General features: G+C 30.9%; 1 protein-coding gene across 2 annotated transcripts in view; it reads right to left on the bottom strand.

Moving 5' to 3' along the window:
• Positions 1-21,753, bottom strand: part of LOC132917170 (lachesin-like) — a 189,756-nt gene that overhangs the window by 101,732 nt on the left and 66,271 nt on the right. For both annotated transcript variants that reach the window (XM_060977778.1, XM_060977779.1), the window contains one exon: positions 18,169-18,347. In XM_060977778.1, coding sequence (XP_060833761.1) covers positions 18,169-18,259 — 91 coding nt within the window. In that variant the 5' untranslated portion in view covers positions 18,260-18,347. The remainder of the gene's footprint in view (positions 1-18,168; positions 18,348-21,753) is intronic.

Raw genomic sequence — 21,753 nt, 5'->3', positions numbered from 1 at the left:
TGGTACGACGTATAAAAAACCAATAATTCCATTTCAAATATGCACGGCTCATTTTATTAAACTTTAAACTACTATAGTTAAAAAAAACAATAAAAAAAATAATGTAAATATTGAATTTTTAAGTTACGTATATCTGTGTTATTTACTATCCATCGTTTAGCACTATTGTATATTATGTTTTAAGATCAGTTTATGTAGCAATATAATAAAATTAATATATTTTGGATTCTAAAAACTAATTTCTTTTTACTTTGTTAAATTCAATATTTAAGCGCACAAGACGATTTTCATAGTTTAACAGGAAACTTTATTTTAATTTGTTTCCAGTAGACATGTGAATAAATCAATTTTTCCAGACACCATTATAATTTAATGTGAAAACTCTGACGACAATATTTCTTAAGGAACATTCATATTTTTTCAATCGTTTAAAATAATTAACTGTTATATAATTATAATGTTTTCAGTGTAAATTCAATATATTGATAAAGCTAAAATAATGCTAGGAAAAATAATGTTAAAAATAATGTTAGGACAATGGCGATAGTTATAACTGTCTAGTTATTCAAAGTATTTAAGCGTACATTTGTGAAATTCCTATATTTTTATGTTACACTAAATAATAGTAAAATCAAATCAGACAAGATTTATAAAAATGTGACATATTTCAAGTAAATAATTATCACAAATAAATGAAAATAAATTATAACTTATTAATGCAATAATATTTTAATATTATATTTGTTGAATTTGTCATTATTCTATTTATTAATTTTTAACGAGAAACACCGGTAAAAATATAAATTATTAATCAAATATATTTTACATAAACAATATTTAAATTTTAAATACCAACGCTATTTTATACATTTAATTTTGCTAATCACACTTTGATATACTTGTTTCAAAACTAATGAAAATAAAATAAAACAACGATTATACTTTTTGAAATAAACAATCATTCCGACAATATTTAAAGCAGTTACATACGTGGAAATAATATGAATATTCGATTTTAGAAAATATTGAACTGTTGAAGAAAAATAGGTAGGTACCTACCATATAATGATATAATAAATACATTTCTGATTAAATGCAATTATTATCATTTAATTTATTGTAACTGATATGCCACACAAGTAACACATGAATTAATAAATATTGAAAGATTAAAACGAAAATGTGTATTTTAAAAAATCAAGTTATTCTTTTGGAAGTGAATATATTTTTTTCGTTTAGCTAAAACAAAATTTTAAATAAAATTTACGTTACCAAGAAAAAAAAATATAATGTGAATTATATTATGTTAAAACCAAAATAATATGATGGTACTAAAATGTATAGAATTTTTTTTGTTTTTTTTATTCAATTCTCATATTAACAATATTCTAAAATTGGCTCAGTGGATATTGTATATCATTTTTTTTTTTTGTTATCGCTAGTTTATTTTATCTCGTGTATAAATTATTTTATTTCAAGATTATTGATAATAAGTAATAACCAGCAGATTCTATTTAGATCACTATAAATATTTTAATAATAACATAAAATATGTTTATTTTTATCTCGAATAATATATCATTGATAACTTAACCTATACATATATATATAACAAAAAAACGGTTTTCCTGTTGGAATTTATTTCAACTCACGTACTCCACTATACAACAAATTCGAATTATAATATTTTATATTTTAAATTATTTATAAAATAAAACTACAATATATACCTACGACTTTTGTGTATACTGTACACGTTAAAATCCCACGTACTTACACTGCTTATACCGCAGATTCTAACCAATATAGGTATGTGAACAGTGCAGGTATTAAATAGAACTCCGTCTTTAGAAATAGTAAAATTGCATCGAATACGTGTAACCGTACGAATGCGATGAGTAGGAAAATGCTTTAGACTTTAGAGTGTGCATATTATTGTAATAAATCGTCGTGCCCAAATCCTAATGACAAACTTATTCGTACAGTAAAGACACCGCTCTCGGTATACATATATATATATATATATAAATTCACGGGCGCACGGTGCTCTTGTCGTAGATGTTATTTTATATTATTATATAAATCTGTTATTTAACACCGTGGATCGCGAATTTAAGTCCACTTCGCGTCGCTTCCGAGAGGAATAGAAAAGGGATTTTCGTCAACGATGGTCGATAAATCTTTTTTACTCCCCTACCTTTTTTTTTTCTTAAAATGCGCACGGCTTTGTTTTGTTCAAAGTCATATTTATTTTTATATGCATTATATTATATAAAAAATAAAACCTGTTTGTATTTAAAACAGTCACGTTTATACCTATGATGCACCAATGTACGAACAAATCTTAACATACGATTCGAATTAGAAACCAATCTGTCACTAAAATTACCTTACAAAGTTCTTATTACTGAAATAATAAACTCAATTAGCGTGTGTGCTACTTTAGATGCACATAGATCTAAACCGTTTAAATATTTTCTATTCAAAGATTGATATACAAATATCTAAACATCCTAAACACACCAACTTAGTGATCAGGTGTCTCACTTTATGTTAAACATTTTTCTCCAATAAATTTAAAATCAACTATTCAGAAGCATAACCTTAAAATCTCTTGATTATGATATTTATTGAATACATATAACGATTGCAGAAGTGTTTTTTGAGATGCTTCTTAAAAAGAGCAATTATTTTACTCACGGTTATATTATTTTATATTGGTCTAAGACTGAATTGAATGTAATTTTTGGAAACTTTTCAATAGGGTTTGGAAGTAATAGAAGCTAAAAAAGAAAAAAATATGCATACTAATATTATGCAAGAATAATAATGTTAAGTATGCAAAAATAAAAATAATTATGCAAAAAGATAATTCAACATTTCGAAAAAAAAAAATTTAACTTGATAATAATATGCACAAAAACAAATGTACAACATGGGAAAAAAAGTATTTTTAAAATCGCTAGAATACCTACTAATTGTCATTTTGATACCTTATTAAATTTAAAAATTACTGTGAGATGTCAGTCGTTTACAACAAATTTATTAACAAATAAATAATTAATAGATGTAGGATATATTAATTCGATTATTTATCAACTTATCAACAATAAAATTGTATTTCGGAATATTAGTACGATATAGATATGCGCATCGCCCAGTTATTATAAAATTGATATTTGACTGCAAAGATAATAATAAATACCTTCGTTAAATAATATTGGGTTTTATTTTTCATATTATTTAAAGTACTTAGATTGAAAAATTAATAAATTAGAAAAATTAAAATAGGTATGTAAAATATACAAATGACAATTAATGGAAATATGCATATTTTGACTAAAATTGACGAAATATTCAACAATAATATTCTCTATAACATTTTAAATAGTTAATTTGAATTCAAGATTATTCGAAAATTTAAAAGCCTAACGTTTAAATAAATTGAATTATAGTTTAGTAATATATTTTCGACAACGAGATCACTTACGAAAAACATTGTTAATTATATTAAATTTGTATTTTCGATTATTTTATTGTAGTTAATGTTTGAATTTAACTAAAATAATAATAAATTACAATTGACGCTTTAATAATGCCACAATAAGCGTTAGTCTAACGGACGGCGAAAAACGCGCGGTCGACGTGCCTAGTCTACTAAATCGTTTGGTAAACATTACCGCAGTTCGACTGACCGCAAAACACGCACGTACGCTCTTTGACGGGTTTCCTTCTCTATTTTTCATGCCAAAATATACACCAAGAATGTACACGATGTACCGATGTGAATATTGTCTTTATTTTTCAACACTTATGTCAGGATAATAGTGTACGACCAGTCGCTGCGATAATATTTTTATACGAATTGCAGGATACGAGTATAATATATTATAGTTCATCAGCTATTACACGTCATATACCAATCATACATGTTATACAGCGTGTACCGAAGGTTAGGTTAAGTTCCGCCATATGAAACGAAAAAAACGTATACCAAGGTCCAAGAATCCCATATCACTTTCGTATATCGGTGACATTTTGATGAATCAATTTATTTAAATTCGGATTTTTCGATAGTAATTAATAAGGAATTTTCAATCATTTTAACTGTACATGCTCTTTTTTTATGGATTACTAAAAAAGAAAAACGAATTTTGATATTATATTGATTTGACGCGCAAATAATTAGATTGATGTATAACTTTTCGGACATACTAGATAGACTGAGTGCTATAGTATGATAAAATAATGTTTAGTTTTTTAGTACTATTCAAAAGTGCAATTTAGAAAGACAAAATGTGTTATTTTTAATAGTCAAATCTGTATAATTTCAAATTTGTATAATCTATATATTTACTTTATATCATAAGCGTTAATTAACGAATACGAATTTACTGATTATAATTATTGACGGTTTTTACGGTTATACGTTTGATGTAACTATTAACACAAATGTCCACTACAATACAGTTATCTTATCGTATAATGGAAGTCTTACGTCTACTTTGTAATAGAAAGCAATAGATATTATGGGGCTTAAAAAATAATAAAACGGCTTTAAACTTTTAGTTCTACTTTAAGTCTAATAAACATTGAGTTATAAAAATGAATAACACAATATTTGGTGACTGGAGGAGGGGCGTAAGTATGGCAGTGTGATAAGAATGAGTCTTGCTGGCCGATTGCGCCCTCCCCCTTAGCACCGTCTATGATTATGACGTGCATGTCCTTCGTTTTGCCGTGCGCTTCTTCTCTCATTTCTCATCATCCAACGATCGTTAGAGTTTGTCGACTCGTGGCTGCGCATCGCTCCGGATTAAACGTTCTCGAGTCATTAAATACAATATTCAGTAGAATTAATATACATACGCAGTATTCCGTGTTTTATACGAAAAACTTTTCCATACTTACCTCCGCAGACATAATTTTTACTCAACGCATAAAGTAATAACAATCAAAATACGTATTTAAACTTTTTAATAGTGTTACATTTTCGTTTGTGGTTTATTGTAGTAAATTATACCTCGAGGACACGGGAATAAACGAAGAGCTTTAGACGTAAACGGGGAAAAAAACACAACATATACTTATATAATGCGAACGTCACGCCGCCGGTATATCGTGCTGGAAACCAAATTTTTACCCGTTCGCGGTTAATATAACGCCTCGTCGACGTTACCCTCGCGGTATAAAAATAACTTAAAATACACTGAGGAAATGAGACGTTTACGTGTTTATAATTGCTCGGCGGAGTTTTATTTATAATCGAAATTGTCTGAAGAAAACTCATTGCCGCGCGTCCTCCGAAAATAAACGATATTTCACGTTTTTCTTTCAAATACGACGGCGTCACCATACTCACTATAATAATACAGCCCTTTAGTCGGTCGAAAATATAGCGATATTTCGGCTTATCCAATTTCACACGGGCGTGGTTGATTAAAATGAGAAAAGAAAAAAATCTCGGCGGATTCAATCTCTCGCCAGGCTGTCGCGACTGCGGTGAAAATATACGTTATTATCATTATAACTACGCGTCATAACAATAACGCGTTTACTTTGCGGCAAACGAGAAAATCTCACCATACACAAACCGCACAGTACTCGAGACGCGCCCGCACGTACACTTCTTATACTGCAATAACCTTAACCGTTCACGACAACGACGATACGGATAATATCATATTATTATATTGCACACGCCTAAATAACTAACGGTTTTTGTTTTTTTACGTCGGCCAAGTCGTGGTAGTGTAGTGGACCAACAACTGGTTGTCGAAAACACAGGTCGTGTCGAAATAAAAAGTTTAAAAATATCACTAAGTGTCGTTTATTGATTTATTTGAAAAACATTCCAAGTCCAAATGACTAAATTCTGATGTAGACCGACGTGAAGGCGCTTGCGCTGACTCTGGTAAATCACGTCTATCAGAGTCCTCTCCAGTGCCCCCTTATACAGCCGGTGTCCCCTCCGACCTATTACCCATGTCTCTTCTGACCTATTCCTAAGTGCGTCGTTTGTTCTCACGCTATTATACGCGTTTCAGGATGTGCGTGCGATGATTAATCTATACATGATGACATCCTGTGATGCTTGCCCGCGCTCGGGATTCTCAGAAGTCGAGATTAGTTTAAAATCATATTTTCGATTATAGGCTTTCAACGTACCGCGGAGTTCGCTTATCTCCGGAGGTTAGAGTACTCAATTCTCCTATTATTATTATTATTATTCGTATCGACGTAGATGTTTATTTCTACGTCGTAGTATAATTCTTATCGTGTATTATATTATAATTCACGTAGCGGTGCGCGCCAAATGCCCCGTGCTCTCGCGGTATAGCGATTATAACAGGTATACGTACAGTTCCGTTTTATTCCGACGACCACATAAAAATACACGAGAAACCGTCATAAAAAATTTAAAAAAATGATATACACACGATATAATAATATATTATGTATATCCGACCGACGGGTATTAGTTGTAAATTATTTGATCGGCATGGGATAGCCCTCCCGCTCTGACGTATATTTACATGTGCGCGTATATATATATGTGTATATAATATGTACGTATATATCGTGCGTATCCGACGGCTCGGCCCCGGAAAATTGTGATAAACGAGGGACGGTGATAAAATGTCGCCAGATTGAATCGACATTATACGCATACTTACGGGTTATCGTTATTTTATGTACATGTACATGTATGCGGTTCACTCGTAAAACGCAATACATCGTAATGCCGACGGTCCAGCGACTATATAGAGAGTCCGCCGGCGTAATAGCCACGAATTAATATCGCGATTTGCCATTCGTATTATAGTATTCGACGTGCATATACTCGCGCGATATGCATTACATAATACACATATAATATTATAACGCATAGGTACAACACTGTTATATGTATTTGTACGACTATTGAAATACCGTTTTTGGCGGAAAGGACAACGATAATATTATAACAATATGATCGTTCGAACAAAATAATATCACAATCCGATGATATTAATATTATTGTTCAACGGAGTTTTTAATTTTAAATTATTGGATACCGTGTGATGTGTGTATAAAATATTACGCGTACGACGCTTCTGACAATATATATACGTTTGTATATTATTGTTGTTTTACAGACTATAAACATAAACAATTTAAAAGTGATATGCCGTAATATCATAATAACTATTGTAATGACTACACGACATTAAACCGGAATTATCTATTGATTTCCGCGTTGGTCTGGTAAACGTAACGCACGATTATACGCGGAAATTGTGTTATAAATTATAAGCGATTAAAATGTTTAGTGTTAACGATAGACACTTCGCACGCACGTTGTAGTATATCATCGGCGGCTCGCCGTGGATGAACCGTGACACGCAGAGGGTTGTCATTTCAGACGCGAACCAATATGTCTGATCCAATATTATGTCTGATCATGAATAATTGCGTTTGAAAAACCATTCCGATCGGAGGCCGTTTATTACTGACTAATAAATCACATTTCGTGTTAAATACGCGTAATATATTATTACGCGGGCTCGTCAAACTTAATCGTTTCATATGACAGTTTGTGTGGAGTGAATCATCCGCCTCCGCCTCCCGTACCTATACATATAGTGTACGATAACTATGATATATTTCGTATACGCGTACAGTATTAATGCCCACGTGCGTTCGAGTCCATACATTATAATATCAGTTCGACAGCAACTGCGCGTAGAAATGATTATCACATAAACGGCGGGCTAAAAGTTGCAGTGGAAATACTACCCTTAAAAAACATCTCGCGGTTTTTCTATATCGCAAACGCGCACTTCTGCCCGGCGAAAATAAGGTTTTTTTGATTTCGGCGAGGTCGTATGAACAATATTATAATATTAAAATACGGGTATTGTAGGTGCGCATAAAATATCGCATTGACTATAATGCAAATCGTAATGTCGTGTCTAAGAACCTCCGTAATACGATATTCCGACTGGATCTTAAATACGTACCTCTATAGGTATAGCGATATTTACCGCGGTATAATATACGTTTAAATGTCATCGTTATTATTGTTGTTTTATTAATAACGACGACGATTTTTTCTTTCCGGCGTGCCGCCATAAATTTCGTTATTTTATTTCCAAACATCTTTATGGCGTAATAAACGGTCCGGAGCTATATAATAATATTATATAATATTATTACGGTGCACGATACTATAGCGGTTCGCTTACATAAAATGCATCGAAAACCTCGCCGTAACGCACTCGCCGGAGCGTTTAAGTCGAATCACGTTTTTTTTTTTTTTTTTTTATTATTTTTAAATTCTTGTCGCACCGACAGTTAATTCTACTTTTTTGGTCCATTTTGCAATGCATACGGATGGAAACACACACAAATATAATAGTGTATATAAGTGTAGAACGAGAGTTGCAGTTCCGACGTGTCGGTTTGTGGTGAGCAATACACTTGTCGTATTTTTGCGGTATTCGACTGTCTGGCACGGTCAGGTGAGCTTACTACAATGTATACATAATATTATTATGTATGTGTAATTTTACACAGAAAAACACACTTTTTTTCTATTAATTTCATGATTATATTATCACTAAAACAAAAAATAATAACACCGATAATAACCATTTACTAATTCCTTAAACATATATCCTATTTTGTTTTTTTTTAAATATGAATTTGTTTCGTTTTTATTTCCGATATCCTTCCAACTAATATCAATTTTGCGTTAGCATTGATATTCAATTTAAAATGACCTATTATAAAACATAAAGATAGGTACCTAAAAACATTATTACACAAAGACCATTACTTGTACTCTGGTTGTTTTATGATATTTAATTTTCAAGCAGATGTATAAAATATCATGAAAATTGTGTTGTTATTTTTAAGTTTAATAATAGGTGAATTTAATGTTATATTAAAGTTAACAACACAATATGTTAGTGTGTCATCCTATTAAGTCCTTAGATATATCATAAAATAGTATTTGTACGATAATACAGCCAACAACTCAGTAAACTACTGTGAAATAGATTCAAGTTACCAAAACTGACAATATAACTCATTATGATACGATATTATATTACGCTGGCCTGCGCTCTTCAGAAAGAAAATACTCACGATCCACACAATTGAATACAACTAATATTATAAAATCTAAGACCTTAAGTTCCAATAAAATATAAATGTAAATAGATATCATAATCTTGCAATTAATATTTATTTGTGCGAACTATAAGTAATAATAGTCTAATTTGTTTAATAACCACATTTTTAATTATTTTTGTGGTATATTAGTAAACACCGCTTTGGTCTTGTAAGAATAAAACGCAATCCAAGGACTGTCCACCCTCGTTTCACTGTATATAAGTAAAAATGTTTGTTGGCACAACATTATTGTTTACTGACTTGTTAAAACCAACTCGTTCAAACTGACTTTGTTTCAAAAATAAAAACTTTTCGATACGTTTTTAATTAGTTCAACAATGTTGATTGAAAAGAAAGGAAAAAACTTATTCAGTACACCGCACATAGCGGTTCGAGACTTCAAATGCGTGTTGAATGATTTATAAATTGTATTTTTGTAGCCATGGATCGAGTGGTAAAATCGCGGGTACGCTCTGAAAGTGCACCCCGTCCACCATTCTTTAGGAAGAAACGGACGGACAAAAACTTTTTAATCATTATTTTCTCTAATGTCTTCATCAGCCAATACCCTGCGCGACGTATTAATGAATCCATGGATTTAAAATAATAAAAAAAAAAACACATTATAAACCACGTTAAAGTAAATCAATAAAAAATAAAATAAAAACCAGACCGGTAAACCTACAAATATATATATATATATATATATATATATATATCATATACTATGAAATAAAGAGAGGCTGTGTGAGCTATTTTCTACAGAAATACACGTGCAACTAAATTAAGTAAAATTCGACGAAAAAAGTTTGCATTTGGATTAAAAAGTTGAACGCTCCGTAATCACCGTCGACTAGGCTACTAACCCAAACCGGGCTCATCGTTTATTTAAAAGTTTTTTTTTTTTCGTCTCCTGTTGTTCATAAACCATAAAACTCTCTGAAAAGTCATATTCACACACACACACACACATACATTTGTACCTGTGTAAATAATAATAATAATAATAATAATAATAATGATATGTAAGTATATGCAAGAATTTTGTCTGTTGTAGACTTTTGTAGATATTATATAATATTATACCGTAGAAATGTTCGAGATTTTCTGCTATTTTTTATGATTGTTATTCGTTTCGGTTGATTCCAATTGTGTAAGAAACGTGTAAACACACCCCACACACATACGTGTATAGCTAATTTTGAGTTAAACAAAAATTTCATCACCGTTAAGGAATTTGTGACACAAAACTCACCTAAAGAAGTCCTGATTCGGAAATAGCAAATAATATTATTCAAAGTGGTTTTTTGTATTCATCTAAAACTAAACAAATTTATATCGTATCAGTATAAATATTTTGTTTTTAAAAAACTAAGGACGTACCTACTTATACTCCAATCTTTTTATCAAAAGGTTATTTTGTAATACAAATTGTAAATACGAATTATATTAAAACGTGTGGTACTTATGTCCTGATAATATTGAAATGTTAGGTTTACGATAAAAAAAAATCTGTGTATTTATGTAAATTCGATTCCGGTTATGAATAAGTATTATTTTTTCCGAGCTAATACAGATTTTTTATTATGTTTATCAACAAGTATTAAGTCTAAGTGCAACGATTTAAAAGTGTCTTTTTTTTATCGCGTTACACCCTTCAACGTCGTAAACATTATAATATTCAATTCTATAGAATATTATAAAATTACAGAATTTATAAAATGTTTGCGACCATTTATCTACACATTATTGGCTATATTTTTGGTATTTGCATATTGAAACGACAACGGCGAATCAAATGTATTTGATAAAAAAAATATTTATTCAAAATAATTCATTTTTATATGTTTAGGTGTTTATTTATCATAAATGTATAGTTAGTTATATTTTATAAGTAAGAATTGTAAGATCGCTTTTTGTTTCTTAAAAACGTACTTTTACAAGAATTTTATACTAATTCACTTGACTATACTAATATAGTGACGCGTGATATGTATATTTAACGGATTAAAATAAATTATAATATTATGTTATTATTAGGAAACACTTATAAAAATAAACGGAAATCCATGCTAAATTTAAGCATGTTGAAACATATATTAATATGATTCAAATTAATCACGAATAACAATTATTTGTTAATTTCGTCGATAATAATAATTGAAATATTTAGCTTTTAATTATTAATCACGATAGGTAATTAATAATATAATGTCTCTAGCTTTCGTTCGGTACCTATGTAATATGCAAAAAAAAATATAAAATATATCAATATATTATAATGCCGTATTGGAAAAATGATTACGACTTAATCAACTGTTTTTTTTTTTTATGAAGAAGAATACGGTTCTATATAACATTATAATATAATATTATGACATCTTATTTTGAAAAAATAAAAATTTAAATGAAATATAAAAATACACTCGACCGTTAAATACGGCAATGTTATCGGCTATTCCTTTTTATTATTATTATTATTCAATTAAAACAGAAACTGTATATATTAAAACTTAATAGAATCGATCTGGTGGTAATGAAACGTTTCGGTTTCGAATACATATATATGACTAATATATCGTCGATGGTTGTAAATTAGTCTTAAGAATATGTTAATTGATTTAATCGGATTTAAATAAATTGTCTTAGGGTTTAACCGTTTTGGCCGGAAACCAGCGTACCTGACGTCCGATGCACCCCCGCGCATCCATTCGATGTAATAGATTCATATATACAGCGAAATAAGACCGCCTCGATGTTTTTGGGCCGGTTCCAAGACCATATTCAATACAGTTTAGTGGAGTTAGACGGTGAAAATTAATACGGGGGAGTGTCCGGTGTAAAGAAATTCATGAACATGCCAATTTTGCCACGTTAAAAAAAAATAGTACATCTCCGGTGAAGGCAGCTTTTAAAAATCGATTTATATGAATACAAGTTGTACAGGTGGTCACTTAGAAACAGAGTTTTGGAACAAATATATTATATTTCAACATTGCGAGAAAAAAAAAACCGTAATATATTATTAAATAATTTCTGGATTTGTTCCCGAATAATAGTAGTAGATGCGAATAAGAACTTCATCTTTTTGCAGCAAGTAAAAAACTTATTTTTGAATATACTTTCCACACAAATCTATCGATATAATGCATCTTACGCGTCGGTTTAAATTATCAACAATTATTCTACGATAAATATTGTGCTTTGGTTTTGTAAGCAAAAACGAACTTTTTCAAATCTAGTCAAGTGAATTTGAATCGAATTTACAACGCTTCCTCGAGAATATAACAAGAACCACGATACCGCGCGCTGATCTTGAATAAGAAAATTAAATCACCTACTGTCATTATTTTTCTTTATAATTTTCACACTAACCATTTGTAGTTTTACAATAATGTTGTTGTTATATCCACGCTAAAAATGTATTACTAACGAATTGTTATTTTCCAAAAGATTCTGATAACAAAATATTATTCAGATACTAAGTCTTCGCGAATTTTTAATGATATATGAACTATATACAGTAATGTGTAGACTGTACACGATAAAAAATAACCTTTGAGTATTATTATCGAGCAGAGAGTATTAAAATGTCGAAAAACACGAAGATTTATATTATAATATAATTATTTGTATTTAGTGTATCGTAATACAGACAATAATATTATATAAGACAATAAGTGTGCCGGTAAAAAGTTGTTATCGCGCGCACGGCAATATACCGACGTGCATTTCTCCGGGGAACCGACGACGATGACGTCAAAGTTATAACAATAAATTACACCAATATAATGATTATTATTAGGTGCCTGTTGTTTCAGTGTTATACGGTGAATATTGAAAACGTGTGATGGTAGATTATTGTACACAATATTGTTGCGATAAAAAGTACACCGAACCTAGTCGGATGTTTCAGTTCACAGAGCATACATAAACTTTTAATATAATAATAATAATAATAATAATATTCCAAATTATTGCCGTCCCCGAGTGTGTTGGGAACAACAATAACGTTGCAATAATAATATTACGTCCGGAAATCCGTTTAAACGGAGTGGTTCGATTTTTAAACGCATATTAATCTCTCGGTCGGTATTGAGTTGTGGTTTTGCGCACCAGCCATAATAATATTGTTATTGTGCACAAAATATACGTGCACGGTCAGTCGGACATTTCGGTCATAGCAGTATAATATATTATTATTATTGCTCTGCACACTCGTTCGAATGGACATTCTTAATATTTTGACCGTTTTTTTTTATTTTTCAACGTGAGATGATATTGTCGATTGTCGCGGTTATCACGATATTATACGTAATGCATTGATAATAATATATCAAAGGAGGCGTTGTGAAGACAATAATTTACTCACGAGACGTGTTAGTCGTCTATTATAATAATATAGCAAACAGAATCGTGTCCGCGTTTAAAACTCACTAGAAACGAATAATAGTAACAGAAATATATAAAATATTTAATTATTATTATATCGACATATTATGACGGCTGAGGAATATCGATAATTGAGTGGTTTTAAAACTGTTTTTGGGTGTATCGAATCAGTATCATCGTGTATACCTGTTTTTTTTTACACCAACTGTGCTTTATGTAGTTATAATAAGTAGTCAGAACGAAATCGTCCGCTTAACATATTATTGTCGACGTGTTTGTCCAGAGATTGTTAGTACGCGTCGGTCGTTTTATATATTTCCGACATGGACGTCGAGTGAAAAATTATATGAGCTATTAGTTTTCTCGAGTGACGACCAGTGTGTTTGGGCCGGTGAACGCTAAAAGAAAACGATTGTCGTCACAAACCGTAATCGTCGTACTGCTTAACGGATGGGAAATGACGAAAAATCAAACAACCTGCAGCCGATTTAACGGTAGCCGTCGCGTTATCGTGGTTATTGACATAAATATATTGTCATAATAATATTGTAAAAAACACAAATCGAATTGATTTCTCTCTAGGCGATTGGAACGGCCGAAGCGCGATGACCGTCACCCCGTGACAAAGTTCAAAACGGCGACTAATTTCGGTCACTTATCACTTTTCATCTACGCATTACACCATCTATTAAGAGGACGATATACCCGCATGTGTTGTCTCTGTCTTACTAAGTCTTACTAATGTAGATCATAGCAAATTTTCGTTCAGCAGAACACATTTTGTGATGTTAGTTTTAATATTAGAGTCAATTTACCTATCATCATACCTAAAGGTAATAATGTTATCTAGAGCATCGCATAGGCTTTTATTGGTATTTTAATTTTTAAGCGACTTACGAGCATTTTAAAGTTTTAATATTTTACATAACCATAACTCATTTAAAAATTAAGATATCAATAAAAGCGTACGAGATAATATTAATTAATATAATCTAATATCAAATCTAACATTACATAATGTGTTCTGCTGAACGAAAATTCGCTATGGTATACATTAGTAAGACAGACAACACATGATGCGGGTATAACGTCCTCTTAAGTTTGTATATATTGTATTTATTATTTTATATTTACAAAATCGTCCTTAGAACCGTGTATACGATTTATCCGTTTTCCGTCCAGGAAATGTGCGAGTACGTCCAGTTCAAAGCGTATCGTTATATTGCTGTTGTTGTTGTTGTTATATATATTTTTTTTTTTTTGTAAGTACGACCCGGTAAATCCGACTGCGGAAAGTTTTGCACCAACTGTATAATATATGATATCGGCGGGAATTGCACGTACGAAATAGAGCGATATTATAAATCGGCGGCGGCGATCAGATTTGGGGGGATTGATAAAAAATCCCCGGAGGATTAAGCGAGGGACAGCGGTGATGGCGGCGTTTTTGTTTTTACTCGCCATACTTAGGTAAACGTATGTGTACAAGTCCGAAACCGTAAAAAACGACCGCGCGCGTGTACGCGGGTTATATACGTATACCGTACGTCCGATATATGAAAGACTAAATCGTACTACTTGATATATATATAATGTGTGTGTGTGTGTGTGTGTGTGTACGTGGCAGAGTTGGCCCGATGTTAGCGTTGTTGAAAAACGAAAGTCTTTCGGTCGATGACGAAATAAAACGAACACAAATACCGAAAAACGTTATTCTTCCTCCGCCATCACGCGTGCACAGTAATTGTTTTAACCCGACCTAACCCAGTTTTAAGACTTTTCGTTTGTGACTTATTGGCACAGTTGACCTCCGACGGTGGCTGGCGTACGGTCATATTTCACACGCAGCCCCGTCGCGAGAGCGTTTACAATATAACGTCTCGTCACGTCCGTTCGGAAATTATGTATTGAAGAAAACCATTTTCCTCGACATCGTAACGTATAACGAGTAATAAATTATATATACCGTCCAATGGTAATGCTTATAAGTCGTTTAGTAGTTACGTTTAAAACGATTAAAACGATAATATTAATGTTTAATTTTTTCCAAAAAAAAAAAAAACGATGAAAATAATAATTTTTTTTTCATCATTCGTATGAAATTTTCTAATATGATATACTCGTTTTATATTATAAAAAATTAAAAACGAAACCACACGCACTTCTGTTCACCGCATTTCGTTTACGATCCAACAAACGCCGCACAAACGCGCTGTGCGTGATATAATATAATATACTGTCACACATTTGTCCGTCATTCGTGCAGTGTGGTGTAGGAGACGATCCACTGCTAGAGCCGTCAAGTCCGTATTATTTTAGGATGTAATAAAAAAAAAAAATTAATTTAGTCCCATCGTCCTCGTCGTCGTCGGACTCCAATCACGTTCAAAAGGTCCAGACACGTTCCAGGCTCGGTGTCTGACGCAGCGGTGGCGGCGATACACGTTCGCATTCACACTCAGTTCTCTGCAGCCACAGTAATTGAGCCGGTCTATTGTATCTGACCCAAATGCCGTCGCCGCCTAGGTTTTTATTAATTTTATCGAAACGAAGTTTCCACCCCTACCACCCCCGTATCGTCATACGCATGCACACTCGCGCATCTCCGACCACAAGCATCGACCACTCTTCCGAGAATTACCCCCAAGTAGCTGATTGCCCCTGGGTCCGGTTTAATTAAAACTCTCTGATCGCCACGCCCAAACAGAGTAAACTCGAACGTGGACACGTTTGAATGGAATAAAGTAAACATTAAATAATTTTAATAATAGTGGCGGGAATAATTAAATTGGATGTATTTTATAAAAACGACAATAATTTGAACATAATATTATACGGTGCGTTCAATAATAGAGGCAACATGAAATATTTCAAAAACATGATGTAAATTTTATTCGAAATCTTCTAACTGCATCGAGGATTTAACGTTGCACTTATTATTATTGATTAATTAAAATATTTAGTCTTTTTTCTGCACGTGAGCAGCAAGACAATTTTTATTTTAATCTTAAGCCCCGGGTTTAGCCCAACATTTACTTTTTTTATTTGAATTAATTAAAATTAAATTTTATTTTGTTAACAAATTTAACTATAAATCGAAACTGTAAGTTTAAATCTTAACAGCCTACCTAGGGTTTTATAAATTTCCATATAATTTTTTGAATTTTTAAATTATTTTAAATCAATATATTTTTTAAATAGAAAAAACTTTGTAATTCAAATTTGTTTCAAAAAAAAATAATGGATCTAATTCAAATTTAAAAGCAAAAAGAAGAATTCAATTCAAAACGATTTTATTTGTTGAATATATAAAAAAAGGAAAAATAAGTGTTATATTAGGCTCTTTATGGAGTTAGAAAAACCTGAATCAAATTTAAAAACTCATATTTTTGAAGTGTCACATAACCTTTACGGTTGAACACATTGTGTATAAACGTTACGATTTGGATATAATATACGCTTACAGTGATGTATATAGTGGAAAATAACTCATTATTATTATACAACCAATTCTTTGGATCATATTTTTCGGATCAGTATTTCATTATATTGTTTAATTTATTGTTGTCCATCTTAGTCGTTATATTATTACATCATCAACTTGCTAATCTAGACAAAGTATAGTGACGAATATAATTCGTCGAATTAAATTTGTTTATAGAATTCAATAATTTTCTTCACTTTATCGTTCAAATATATAATATTACTCTTGTACTATACTGTTAAAAAATTATCCTTTCCACTATGATTACCCAAGTTCCACGACCAAATCGTTGAATATAACCGAAAAGGAATCTCTGAACTCTTCACAGGTATCGATTATGTATTATAGTGTCCCACATAAGTCAAGAGATAATATATCATGGACTCAGATAACTATTATAATATTATACGGGAATAATCAAAATCTCCACCGTGTCTGTCATGGTTGGTTAACTAGGATCTCATTATCACCGCCGCTTTTCAGAAGAATATAATAACCAAAAACGTCAATTTGTCAGACTTACTAACCTTGGACAGTGATCTTTGTTCATTTCTGTTTCGGTTATTGGTCGTATATCTTAAACATACTACCGATGCATGAATATCAAAGTTTAACCAATTGTCTCGTATAATAATAATAATGTTTAAGCCTTTTAACGCAGTCAGTTTTAATTTCGATAAATGTGTTTGTGGTGTACAACTACGTCCGTCTAAAATTTAAAACTAATTGTTTAATATTATTTTCTATACACCAATAAATAACTATAATAACTTTGTTCTTTGAAATATAATGTTAAAATGATTTATGATCGTCAGAACGAAAAATAAATAATGATACAACATAACTACATGCATAATAAAAATTAAGATAACGCGCAAAGTTGTACGTTATAACTCTTTACAAATTTAATCTACTTGTTTGTATTATTTATTTTTTTTTTAATAAAAGTTAACCAGTTAATTATTGCGTTCACTGATGGCAGAATTACTCTGCATTATTAAAATGCGTTGTGTTAATTATTATTACACACTCTCAGGCCAAACAGTGTTTGTTTTGAACAATTGTTGTTATAATACACAGAATGTGGACAATATTAATAACCGTTATTAAATTATTTATTATCGTGGTCTTACCAGAACTGCTGACGACCACTACTGCGACGACCAGCAACAAGGTCCTTGAGCTCCACGAGCCCACTGCGACTGCGTAGGTGTACGGCCGCATGTCTCCGAAGATTGGACCAGTTTCCGTAATTAAGGCTCACATTTATGCGCACTGCAGATGTTCCACGTTACAGAACTTTGTCGGAGATCTGAAACGACATAAAAATCCAAATTACTTTATTGCCATATTATTATATCGACTAACCAAATCAGAAACATAGATATGATATGGCACAAAATAATACGAATACTAATAGGTAAGTACTCGTTGGTTTTGAAACGTTAAACATAATTTTATTTTGTATAGGCTGTTTATTACTTCAATAACTATTGGGTTTTTTTTAGATTCTAAATGAAGTGATGAATGTATTGATTTTACAATGATGTGTGTTTTTTTTATTTTTGTGTCTGTCATCATGTTTTTGAGTAGTAATAATGCATTGATTTTTTACTTCAGCCCCTAATTGAAAAGAAAATTGAATCTAGTTGGTACTTTGGGGATCAAAAGTAAAAAAATTAGTAGTAGTTTTCAAAAGCATCAGAAAAAATGCTGAAAAAGTAACGGGAAAACGGGAATTTTTACGTATTGGTTTTTGACAAAAACGACTTTTTTATTTTGCTGTAAATCAAAAACGAATCATTGTAAATATTTCAACTTTCAAAAAATGTTGAAATTAGCGTTATCTATTTACGATTAAATTTTCAAAATATTTAGAATTTCTTTAAACTATTTATAGACCATTGAAATTTTAGATTTTTCTAAACAATTTTTCTTGAAATGCCGATAAAAAAAGGTAGCTTTCCAAAAAAACTTTAAAATTTATATTTACTATTAAATGTATATTGGTAATAATATTTTATATCCTATCATCTCTGTTCAGAATCGAATATTTCAAATTTAATACATCTATAATTATAGTGACCTTCCACCTCTACTATACAGCAAAGCCATACCCACTTGCCCACTGTTTTTTTTAAATTATTATTATTATTATTACTCGTTGCGTGGCTGTAGTGCGTTAATGTACACGTACTACAAAACATGCAATCAACTAATTAGGAAACAATCACTGCGTGTGTTATGGCATATCAGTATTATATATAAATATATGACTAAGGTAAATAGATAACGCACTGGAGCAGCGCGAGTCTTTGATGTACACACTAATAATCGATTTGAAATTCCGACAACACGTGTGCATCACAATAAACTGTACAATTTACGGTATATAATTATGTAACATGACATTATCATATATTTTAATACGTAGTACGGTATATTTATATATATCTTGATGTGGTTTGTAACGCAGTCGAGTACTTGTGATTCGGCAATTCGGTCTCCCAAATGCACAGGTCACGTGGAAAAATCTGGTCACGAACCTATTGTTTCCGGTCGTTTTATAAATATATACATATAATATAGAATAATATGTCGTATGTCGTATATATATATATATATATATATATATATATATATGTTTCTCGTATAGGCGATTCCTTCTCGGAAATCGTCTCATCGATCGTTTCCAATTCCGTCACGTGACCTTACCGAGTCTGGCCAGTTTCTCTCGGAATTGAATTATACCATATAATATAGTTATCGAAATAAGTTATGGAAAGTATATTATGGCCAAAGTATCAAAGTCACGAGGTGCAGACGTAAGTCGATCCTGGTACGAACGATAACTATATAGTATATAGCCTATATACCTATGTACCTATTGCGATTTTATGTAGTTCCCGTGGTCGTATTTATTTTCCAGTGACCTCTGATTTGGCGTCTTAGTGATCCCGAGGTGATCTCGAATTGAAATTATTTTCGACCCGATCGAATCTCGTGTTATGTTATCACTGCAATTATTGCAATCATTTATTATAAAAATTGTGGACTTAAATGTGTACGTATTTAAATAGTACGATGCATAATGACACGTTATGTTATGAATTATTATCGCGTGACTTGTTGCTTGTTCCGTTATCGTATACTAAACGTAATATTGTAGTTGGACGTGTGTTGTATGAACATAGTATAACATAAGTGTACAGCGGTAAAATATAATAATACTTTCGCGTTTTATTAAAATATGGGAAACTTTTCGACGTTTTGAAAAGAGCTTATGATGATAATAACAATAATAATACGGCGAAGTGGTAAAGAATTGTTTGGCCACTTGGCTTACTGCTCGGCGGAATTCCAGTAAAATAGGTATACGAGTTCCGGTTGTTTTTCGTCGTGAACGTTTTTATAATTGCATGTATTGTGTATACCTAATAAATCTTTCTAATCGTAATAAACCTAACGTAGGAATGTTTTTTTTTTTTATCCCCACGTGTATTTTGTGCTTGTGTGAGTGTATTTTTAAGAATATAATAATATGGTTTTCTGTTTTCCGTAGTTCGTCGGTTAGAATTCTGCAGAATAACGTCCATTATACGTATTTCATTTCTACACGCAAATAAACATGACTACTATATAGATACGTCGGTTCTATTTTCATAGAATTTTATTTTAGTTTATCAAACCTCCAATGGGAGTTCGTACGAGCATTTTCACTTGAATTTATATTATTTACTGTTCTAAAGGACGCAAAAAAAAAAAAAAATCGAGTAGGCTACCTTCACAAATTAACTCGCCTTTGATCAGACATGCTATTAATTTGTTGTGTTGACGATGACGGTAATAATATTATTAAATTAAAAACCAACAATATAGAGTACGGCTGTAGTGATGTTCTATAGAGTTATATTATAATGTAGTTAAATATTCAAACGATAAAAATATTATGTTGTTTATACACGGACAATGACCCCGAAATTGTTTCATTATTATTATTATTATGATACAGAAAAATATGTTAAAACTGGAAAAAATTGACAAAATATAATATTCTTTTTAATGGACTAAATATTTTATACGCACTTAAATGCAAGAACTCAATTTGTTATTCGGTTTATACGTCGTTATATTTCAAATTACTGGAATTTTAGAGCGTTAAAAGTTGTGGTATTTGTAATAAATCAATATTTATGTATATTAGTCAATCTATAGTATAAAAAGTTCTATGAAAGATTATTTATTGATGGAGCATATATTTATATGCGACTAAATCATAACAATATAATAAATTAATGAAGAAATGTATAAAACGTTATTTTTAGAAACAAATGTAGTAAACCATTAATAAGTAGTCAATACATAATTAATATAAAAAAACTTAAAAATAAGTTTTGAAAAAAAAAACATGATAATATTTAATTTATAATTAAAGATTATGTGCAATTATTTATAAATAATCTACTTAATACCCACTTATTTTTTTTAAGATTTTAACTTAATTATTGTAAGCTTATTTCAATGATTAATATTGTTTTGTGACTAATCATTTAATTTTTAACCAAACGACAAGCTTTTGTTTTTGTTTAGTATTAAAACATTTTAATTAAGACAGATGAATTGATTTTCAGCAAATTTAAAATAAACATAAAGCAGTTATGCTATTCCTACATTGAAGTGTTTGTTCGTGGTTGAGCTAATTAGGAATTGAATGTCTT

This window comes from Rhopalosiphum padi, chromosome 1, assembly GCF_020882245.1.
Source record: "Rhopalosiphum padi isolate XX-2018 chromosome 1, ASM2088224v1, whole genome shotgun sequence".
Lineage (NCBI taxonomy): Eukaryota > Metazoa > Arthropoda > Insecta > Hemiptera > Aphididae > Rhopalosiphum > Rhopalosiphum padi.
Note: the sequence above shows the minus strand (reverse complement) of the source record. Positions and strands in the feature narration are given on the sequence as shown.